Source organism: Plectropomus leopardus, chromosome 5 (assembly GCF_026936395.1).
Source record: "Plectropomus leopardus strain MGB_pleo_1.0 chromosome 5, ASM2693639v1, whole genome shotgun sequence".
Lineage (NCBI taxonomy): Eukaryota > Metazoa > Chordata > Actinopteri > Perciformes > Serranidae > Plectropomus > Plectropomus leopardus.
Window position 1 is genome coordinate 34,106,147 of NC_142180.1, and position 10,060 is coordinate 34,116,206.

Below are 10,060 nucleotides of genomic sequence, written 5' to 3' on the forward strand. Positions count from 1 at the left end.
TTCACTGATGAAGACGACACAGTGTTGAGAAACTCAGCATTCAAAACCCATGATTCACTCTGCTTCAGAAAAACGCTGCTATGAGTGTTTTTTTCCATTCAAAAATGAATCCAGTCTCTTAATATTTAAGAAATGTGCTTCTCTAGCAACACATAGGAAAATAATTTCACCAGCTTAACACAAAAAGCATGCAGTTTGACAACAGTATTATTTGCAGTCTGTTCAAAAATTTCAAATAGCTCAAGTTGAACTTTAGGATCTTTTAACAAAAAAGGATGTCGATCAGGTTACAAAGAGGAAACACAGTGTTTCCTATAACTTTCTGACATCCTTAAAACCATGTGGTTTTGCTGATGATGGCTCCCAGAGAAACTACACTAACTTACGAGGATATTATTTTACAAACAAGGGCTGCAACTATCGATTATTTTTGTCATTGATAAATCTGTACATCATTTTCTCTATTGACTTATTTGTCAATAAAATGCCCTAAAATATTAAAACACCCTATGTAATTTCAAGAGCTGAAGGTGACGTCTTCAAATGGCATGTTTTATCCAATCAACTGTTCCAAAAATCCAAAGCTATTTAGGTTATTATCATGTATGACAAAGAAATTCTCACATTTAAGAAACACCAAACCAGTAAATGTTTGACTGTTTTTTAAGTAAGTAAGTAACTTTCTGTTCATTGAGTAATCGATGAACCAACCTATGATGTGTTGACATGAACACAGACGGAAGACGGCAAATAAACACCTTGTGGACGACACGAGAAAAAACAAAAACCAACAGTGAAGAGACATGCATGACGATATGTTACAATGATGATGTCATATTGTTTACAGGGAAGGGAATACACTTTATTTTAAATTATTTTCTATTTATTAGCGTTGCAAAATATTTAATTTTTTGCCAATATACAATATAGTGATATAAAACAACAAATTTGGCTGATAACTGATATATCCACTTTTTTCCCCACCTAAATTTCGTGATCATCGAGTCTTTTCTGTGGTGGATTTAAAAAGTATGTTGGCTGATTCCGATATAAAACCGATTTTGGCCGATACCTATGAAAGGCTGATAATATCAGCATTTTGGAGAACTCAGATAGTTCATTTTAAGCCAATTCTGGTCGATACTGATAAAATGCAGATATTATTGTGCATCCCTAGTGTTTATTATTTCATGTTACTTCTAGTATCTGTTAACAATAATGGTGCAGGCTGCCTGTGTTGCATTGTGTAAAGGAAGTATATAACATCTGGCAAAGGATGGCCAAAGGTTAAAATATTTCATATATACCCTGTATTCTCTGCCAGCCTCACCTAATATTACTGTCCTATTCCCGTCCAGTAAAATAATGTCCAATTGCCTAACTGTCTCCCTGAGTCCACGTGAACGCAGCATAATCGTTATTATAGCCTGTTGTTGCTTACATTGGCTTGAATTTGTCACCCTGTAACCAATATCACTTTTTTTTAACAATACAGGTGTGAAAGACATAAAAAACAAAATGACATCACTTGTAATGAAACTTTTACTAAAAATTATGACAAAGAACATTAATTTGTGTCTATACAAAAACATTCAGCAGAGTATAAAACAAATATTACAAAATAAAAATGATCACATGAGTTGCCTACATCAAAAACCCAGCAATTTTACAATGTTCACACAATTTAGTGTAAACAAAATCAGTTCATCTGCATGAACAGCGAGATACATCGCATAACATCACAACTCAACTTTGGCCTAATAGATATCAGTACATATGTAGTTATTGTCTACACAGCATGTCTCAAATATACATTTCAAACAAGTCCATTATCTAATCCACATACACAAATAAATCTTTGTAAGCAATAAAAATATGATTTTTATACATAAAAAATATTTTCCCTCAGGCATTCATGTGCTCATGGTTTTTTTCCACTGCGACGACGGTTTCAGACAGTAAAGAAAAACAAGCTTTAAATTAAAATGACTTACATTTACAGCAGAGAGCCACATTCACAATCGATGAAAAGCAACAAAATACATTCAAAGAAATATAAATATTCACAGCACTCTTAGTAACTAATGGATGTCAGGTGGTTTACAGCTAATGTTGTTGGATGACGGGGGTGAATTGTTTTATCCAAGGCTTTATCAAACACAGTCCTTAATTCTTTTCATTGCTATCTAATTTTTTTAGGACAAAAAACAGGCAAATAATCAAACTCTACTCATACTCAACCCGAGCTGGACGGATGGGGGTTTTTAGAAGATCAGATCTAATGCTTGACGAGTGGTTTATTATGATAATTAATCGTTCACAAGCCCATCTGCATGTCAGCGAAGTTAAAGAAGTTGTCCACGTCTCGAGAGGACGTATTTTTGTTATCAGAGACAAAAACCTGTGGAGAAAATAAGACGTAAGTGTTTTGATTTTTTTTGTTACCAAAAAAGTGAAGTGTGTAAAACTAGAAAAGACAGAAGCAAAACCACAGTAAAAGTACCTTAGTCCCACTGAACACTTCATTAGCGATGTTCTTGCAGGCTTCCACGACTCCGTCACCGTTCAGCTCCAGGGCAATGACAGGACCTGTAGCAGTGAGATAAGAGAGTCAAAAACAGCCCTTACTGCTATATTTGCGATTTCCAAACATATTTAACGACTTAGCGACTCTGCAGCTACATTTACACTACAGCTAAATTTAAGTGTCCCTTTCTAATGTAAAATCCTGTTACTTAATTCGGGCTGCACCGAATAGTTCAAAGCCTCATTCATGACCTTGACATTTAAAGTCCAAATCAACATTCGAATGTTCCACAGCTTTTTTTGCATGTCTAGTCAGTCTGTTTAAACCAGGGTCCATATACTTAAAACTGTGCTTATGCTTTTTTTCCTTAATATTTATAAAGCTGTGTGTATGCCCGTTTTTTAAATCTAAGTCATTGTGGAGCGGTGCGCCTGTGCACAAGCCTCATTTCCACTCCCACAGTTTACCATTAAAAGCATGTATAAATGCCCTTAAACATGCATTTGCATTGCTATATTTGTGCCTCTTTACCATTCATTAGACCTGTCGATGACAGAAAATAAACCTCAGTTTCAGTAACTGTGTTACATCACAAAAGTCTCCAACTGCGCCAGAAGAGCTGTCAGTCATTACGCACGGCTGTGGATATTTGTAGTGTCCATACCATAGATTCATGATGCTTCTGCAAGCCGTCTTCGTCGCAAAAGCTGTATCATTAAACCTGATCAATGATTCATTCATAGCGCTCACGTTGAAACTGACTATAAAGTGCTTCAGGTTCTGTGGTTTTTCATTCTTGAGTCTGCGTGCCTATATCTCTGTGGAGACAAGGCTGCAAGACGATTTTCCCCTCAAAGACAATAAAGCCAAAGTTGAAGAAGTTAAAGAAAGATGATTTAATTTAAAAAAAAAAAAAAAAGATTTTGTCATTTAATCAGATGAATCACATTATTCAAATTTAGGATTTTTTTTTACGTGATTAAGGCAAAAACTATGAAGACAGACATTAAAAGCTTCATTCCAAAACCTCAACAGAAGCCTCAAATGTAAAAAAACAAAAAAGACAAATAGCCCTAGCTTTAAAATACACTTTGGTTATGAAACAGTAACTACATTTAAGTAGTCATTTCCAAATCTGAGTGCTGATTCAGTAGAATTTTGTAACACCACATCAGCGCTGGAAAACTTAAGTCATAACGTCATAATCAAAATCATGTTAGCATGTTGGCTAAGTCATATTTTAAGCATCTGAAAAACAGCAGAAAAGAAGAGCAAACTGCAGTCTGAGAGGTAATACAGCTGCCTTTGATTTATTCGGGTGGAAGAAACTTTGATACAATAAGTTAAAGAAAACAGTCATTAAAAGCATTATATCGCTAGTGGAAGATAACAAACTGACCCTCTTTGACAGTTTTGACATTTTAGGACAAAGTGCATGCTGTTCTGCTTAAGTATGTGCAACACAACTTGATACTCATTAAATGAAAATAAGTATAAACAAGCTGCAGCTGAAGGCTTATGAAACTGCTGGGTCGGATAAGATCTTCATACTCGGCTGACTGAGATCCTGAGCTGCAGCAACAACACAAAAACAGCACAAAAAACTCACACACAAAAAAAAGAAAATTACCTTTGGTGATCCACTCCACGAGATCCTCTGCATTGCTCTGAAACACTCTCTTCACATCTTCAGGTTTCATTGAAACTTCCTTTGTTTGGATCAGCACAAAACCTTTAGCAATCGCCTGAGCAAATGAGATGGAACAAAAAGTTAGGCAATAAAAATCCAAGTATATATACACACACACACACACACACACAGGAAACAAACTGGACTGCAACAAGACATTTTTACTGTCCAACATGTGGATCCAGTCTCATGCTTGTGTGATAGAGTAATGTGTGATTTGCTAACACCACAAACATCACAGGAATGTTTAAGTAGCAGCACAGACAGTTTAACGTGGCGGTTTAGCATTTCAAATGCAGCTTTCGACAAGTTTAAAGGCAGCTTAACAAAAGACCTTTTGGGGGGGAAAAAAACACATTACTAGTTATATTTATAGATGTTGCACACAAACGCTTAACACTATTGCAATATTATCGAAAAATGTTTGTTTACTTTATAAACTACTGCATGGTTTGGTTCACCTGTTGCTTTAACAGTTTATTCGTACAATTCATGGTGAAATCAAACCAACATGATCAACAACAAGGGAGGACGTACATAAAACATGGTTCAATAAAAACTGCTTTTTCAATTACAGCCACAAAACAGTGGAAGGCTATTTTTCCCCCGTTATAGAGATTTTTGCGGAGATCTGCAGAGACTCTGCCCTCTGCCCGTACTTTCTTATTTTCTGTTTGTGATGTTTATAAGCGTATACCCTCACAGCGCTCAGGTGGGGTCAGACCCTATGAAGCAATCTCTGAAGAGACATGGTGCCAAAAACATGAAAATAGCGAAATAAAATGCAGAAAGAGAGCCTTTTTTACTCTTACTTCGGCTTGTGATCCTGATCACAAACCCTTTAAAGTACAGTCAGAGCATGGCTACACCCAAACCCTTTATCAGTAAGTAAACTCTGACACACCACCAGTTTCCATTTACACACAAAAAAGATTGACTTCCTCCTTTTTAGCACTTCATTGCCAGTGGTGTTTAAGTGAAACCACCTCGCACTCAGGACCTTTTTGTTCCTCTCACCTCATCGATCAGTTTGCGGGCGTTTGCAGTGGTGTACTCTCCTGCGAAGAAAACAAAGAGGCAGGACTCTTCACTATCCTTACGCCTCCCTCCCTTTGTCAAAGGCACAATGCTGCGTTCTGGATCAGCGGAGATTCGGACAGACTTGAATTCAGACTCCGGGTCAGGGATCGGCAAATAATCCAGAACCACTGCAGCCTCTGGCAACAAGCTCCAGTTGTTCTCCCCAGAAACCGGCGTGAAGTCGTGGATGTTGCTCCAGTTGTTGTTGAATATGCTGAGCCCGGCGTCCTTGAAGTGGAAGGCCAGCTCCGGGTAGTAGTACTGAAAGCAGCCGAACTTCATACCCGTCGACGACTCGATGATGGGCTGAGTGGCGCAGCACAAGAATGTCTCCATCTTTTTACAGTCTCGTGTGCGGAACTGCTGACAGGCCACCACGCACTTTATGTCTTTGCAGTCTCTGAAAAAAACGCTGCCCTTGGTTGGTCCGAGAAAGATGCGGCAATTGACGCAGTCATCGATGGTGATGGTCGCCGAGTGGTCGAACACGTAGATGTTGCAGTTCTCGCACTCCTGGATGACAAACTGTTGTCCGTTCAGTTTGCCAGGAAGCCGTCCGACTGTGACATCTTTGAGCCCCGTCAGCATGTAGTCTTTGGGATCAACCTGAGCAAAAAAAAGTGACTGGATTAGAAAAACAACATTTATTTATAGATGTACCAAACCAGAATCTAATACTATTCCACCATCCTCCATCCAATAACAATACTGCTATTTTTTCCTCCATCCAATAACAATACTGCTATTTTTTAAGACTTATATCTCACTAGAAAACATTAACCTCTTTCATGACGCTAGGACGCCAGCATCCTCGCTAGGATGGCATGATGTAGCAGGCGCTACAGGAGGCGTTAATGGATCACATAACTCTTCAAAAGTTGAGCGGATCATCCGGAAGTTCTGAATTCACAATTCCTCTGTGAAATTATAGACTATCACCTCCCAGAAATCCCTCATGCGTGGCCGCTCCCACGTATAAGGGGCTTGTCTTTCCGTTATCGATGACATAACTTGCCTTTGTCGCCTTTGACTGGAAATAATGGCGGCTAATGCGGTGGCTGCAATAGAAATAAACCTTCTAGTATCTCCATCGCCATGCTTCTTAAAATGTTACCGCAAGAGGAGAAGTCGCATAACAACACTCAATGAAATGCAGTAATCTTGCAATTGTGTTTTATCGATATTTGGCAAATATTTTAAAAACGACAATATGGGTTTTATGGTAGGGAGGGGCTCAGTAAAAGAGGTTATTAAGCATTATAGACACGCTTATAAATGTAAAAGGCCTAGGCATGGTATCTATTTAATGTTTCACTAGCATTACAGTTGTTTGGCTTGTTTATACATTAGTGTTATTTGTTAACTTGTCATCTTACAGGTGTGTATTAAGCTATTTTCAGACTACCGGATGCTGCATGGTTTAGTGTATAATTTTGGTTGACACAGTTAAAGGTGCAACATCCCATGAGTCAAAACGGAAGTTGAACCACCTCTTAGTCAACGCCTGTAATGTCTAAGTTAAGTGTGTGTTGGTCAGCTGCAGAGCAGCGAACTGCCAGTGTTGTAATCCGATAATGAGATCACGCTGGATACATTCAGTGAGAGGCCTACAACTCAAGTGTTGTTAACATATAATGAGCATCACATGCATCCTCGGCTGGTTAAGTAACAGTTAGTATGTAAAGCTGAATATTTTCGGATTGGGTGTCGTGATAAAATGCTGCTGCGCAATCTCAGCACGTAAATAGAGTTGGTTTACCTTCACAGGAAATCCGGTGAAATATACAAACAGCGGCTAAAGTAACATTACTAGCTGGTACACTGACACTCGTAGATACTTTGTAAATGTGGGCGAACTTTAATATGTTTGTTGCACAGACGCTGGTTACATTTTTGTCTATAAATTAAAGGTGTAAAAGTAGCTAACTGCACCTGAAAGCGACTTAAGACACAGTTAACAGATGTTAAGCGGTCAGACAGAGTAAGTTTTGTTGATTAAGACTTCTATTTGACACCAGATATGCGTTTGTTATTTTTTTTATTTTATCACTTAATTTTGCAGGTTATTTACCTTTTCTCTCTTATCCCAGCTGTACTGCTTCGGCGCCTCGTCGGTGTTGTTGCCAAGGGGAACCGCGTTGCTTGTCGTCGTAGTTTCGACAGTCGTTGTTGTCGGTGTACGTTCATCTTTTTCGGCCGACTTTCTTTTGGATTTCTTCGAAAAGAAGCACCCCATTTTGGTCTCTCAGTGGTCACCAGGTAGGACCAGTTTGTCTTGTCGTAATGTGAGCTGGGAGCAAGAGAAACTGTGAGACTGGAGCTTACGAGCACTTGAGTTGACAAGATTTTTTTTTTTTTTTTGGCTTCCTGTTTCCCAGCTTCGTCTCGCAACCAATAGGCATCGAGGTAGTCGTTACAACAGCCAATCACAGACTCGGATTTAGCGACGTAATCACGTAAAGGCGGTCTGAACTCTTGAGGCGTTTATGTACAATTATGTGGATTTTGGTTTCTTAAAAAAATCAAGAAAAGATTTTTAAAACATTAAATTAGATACTTATAATTAATCAAAAGGGACCATGTACAGTTTAAAACATAAATGTTACCATTTGATGCAACATACCAGATTATATTTTTAGACCTTTTTTGAATATGCGGTAGCGGTGCACGCATCTTTATATTTATATTTTTATATTATGAGCTCTGATACTAGTTTTATATACTGCTCAATTTCTATATTTTACAGACTTTTCACACTAAGCATATTATCCACTATTCATAAGATAATTTCAATATTCACATATTAATGCTTATTGACTGTTACTGTATTTCTTTACATTTATATTTGTACACACTTATATATGCAGCATATTATAGAGGCTTGATTTCTAAAGTATTCAAATATTTACATTCTGGTGCTAATTGTTTACTATCACTGTATTTCTTTTATATATTTATATTCTATATACTTGTGTGTTACTTATTTCTACTTGCGATAATTTTCTATGCGGGCATCAAAGTGACTATCATGAACCATCATTTTCATGGTTCAATAAAATATTTCTGACTTCAGTCCCTTGGCAGGTCTGAACGAAAACGGGACAATAACAAACAAACAAAAACCTCACACAAAACAAACACACACAATAGCACTTATAAAATGATACACACAACATGAGACAGACAGTACAACATAAAACTACACAAAAAAGCACATCACACACAAAACACCAAGTATGGTTGTACACATGGTAAATAGGTATTTATACAGAAAGAGACATAGCAGCTAAAAAAAAGGACAACAAAAATGAACAAGGCAAATGTAAACACTTATATGGAATTAAAAAAATATATGGAATTATTAATGTAACTGTTTACTTAATCCACAACGTGTTTATATTCCTTTTCTTAGTTATAAATATAATATCTCATGTCTATAGTACATAAAATAAAAAGCACAGACATAGAAGATATTCTTTGCAAGTTAAATTAAATATGCTGATTCATTCCCTGTCAAATTTTACTTTGACCGTTTGCACCTTACTACATAAATATCCTCAGGGAACTCCCTTTACTGTTTATTGCACTTAACATTTGTTTACATTTACTTATACTACATGTATTTATATTTACACTACTTGTGTTGTAAGTGCACTATATGTTTGTGTCTTGTCTTGTATCTTGTTTCATATTTGTTTTCGTATTGTGTTGTTTGCATGAATGACTTGTAACATCTTTCTCGTCTTTTATCTACACTTCATCTACCGTATATAATTATACAATACCTACTACTGGGAAATATATTTGTGTTTTATAGATGATGACATGATTTCCTCCTCTCTATTTTCTTTTTCTGTGGCAAAACAATCCACTCACCACAAAGTAATTCACTCTTAAATATGTTCTCTCAAATTTGACCTCACCTCTTGCATCAATGATTATTGAGGAGGATCACCCAGGTCAAATCCAAAGTCTTTGAATTACTAGACTACCCTGAACGCACCATAATTTACACAGTAGACACACCTCTCTGGGTGTTGTCTGCCTTTGCAACCAAGCTGCTTATACAAATTTATCAGCTCCAGTGAAAATATCTTAAAGAAAAAAATTATAATATCATGAGATAAAATAAAAAAAGGTGATAAGAGTCTTGAATCTAACATGTATTATAATAAGAGTGTTTTTTTTTTAGACAGCAGCCAGACAGGTTTATATATTTGCAGTGTTTCTGGAGTGTCAGGTAAAAGGATCACAATCATGCACAACAAACCACAAATAACATGTAACCCATGTCCAACCAGACATCAGATTAGCTTGCAACTTAAGCCACTCGGCCACTCTAATAATAGGTAATCCCCCATCATGCCTCTGAGAGATGCTCCAAAGCCCGGCCTTTCTCTACATCCCCTTTTTATTCTGTGTAACCACATGACCGTTAAGTGACTGATGTAATACAAAACACAAATGCTGGGGTAGGTGATGTAAGGCAAAAGCTCTACTGAATGGGCATCTGAGTATTATAGTTCATACAGTGTAAAACACAAAACAGTGACAGAATTTAAATTTAAAAATAATAGCTAAGGTTGCTTAAAGTAAACATTTCACCAGACTCCCTTTAATGCCTAACAACAGCTGATTCTCGTCACAGTAATGACAAATCATATGATAAAACCACATGTGGTGCTAATGGTGACTGATTGGCCTCCAGGTGCAAGTATTGCATAACTTTTAAATTCATTTTGAGAGATTCATCCTCTTCATTT

At 37.1% G+C, this 10,060-nt stretch overlaps 1 protein-coding gene across 1 annotated transcript; it reads right to left on the bottom strand.

The window, feature by feature from the left end:
- Window positions 1-1,524: 1,524 nt before the first annotated feature.
- rp2 (RP2 activator of ARL3 GTPase) lies at window positions 1,525-7,656 on the bottom strand. Its single transcript, XM_042484065.2, has 5 exons — window positions 7,369-7,656; window positions 5,235-5,903; window positions 4,158-4,272; window positions 2,504-2,589; window positions 1,525-2,401 (listed from the first exon to the last, which is right to left on the bottom strand). Exons 1-5 carry the CDS (start codon window positions 7,531-7,533, stop codon window positions 2,318-2,320), a joined length of 1,119 nt encoding a protein of 372 aa, XP_042339999.2. The 5' UTR covers window positions 7,534-7,656; the 3' UTR covers window positions 1,525-2,317.
- Window positions 7,657-10,060: the final 2,404 nt, after the last annotated feature.

Bases quoted from the DNA above. Each gene is read 5' to 3' on its own strand.
- rp2 (XM_042484065.2), bottom strand. From the start codon at position 7,533: ATGGGGTGCTTCTTTTCGAAGAAATCCAAAAGAAAGTCGGCCGAAAAA. The intron at 5,904-7,368 runs GTAAATAACCTG...TTTTTTGCTCAG, and splicing joins GCTGGGATAAGAGAGAAAAG to GTTGATCCCAAAGACTACAT. The intron at 4,273-5,234 runs GTGAGAGGAACA...TCATTTGCTCAG, and splicing joins CCCGCAAACTGATCGATGAG to GCGATTGCTAAAGGTTTTGT.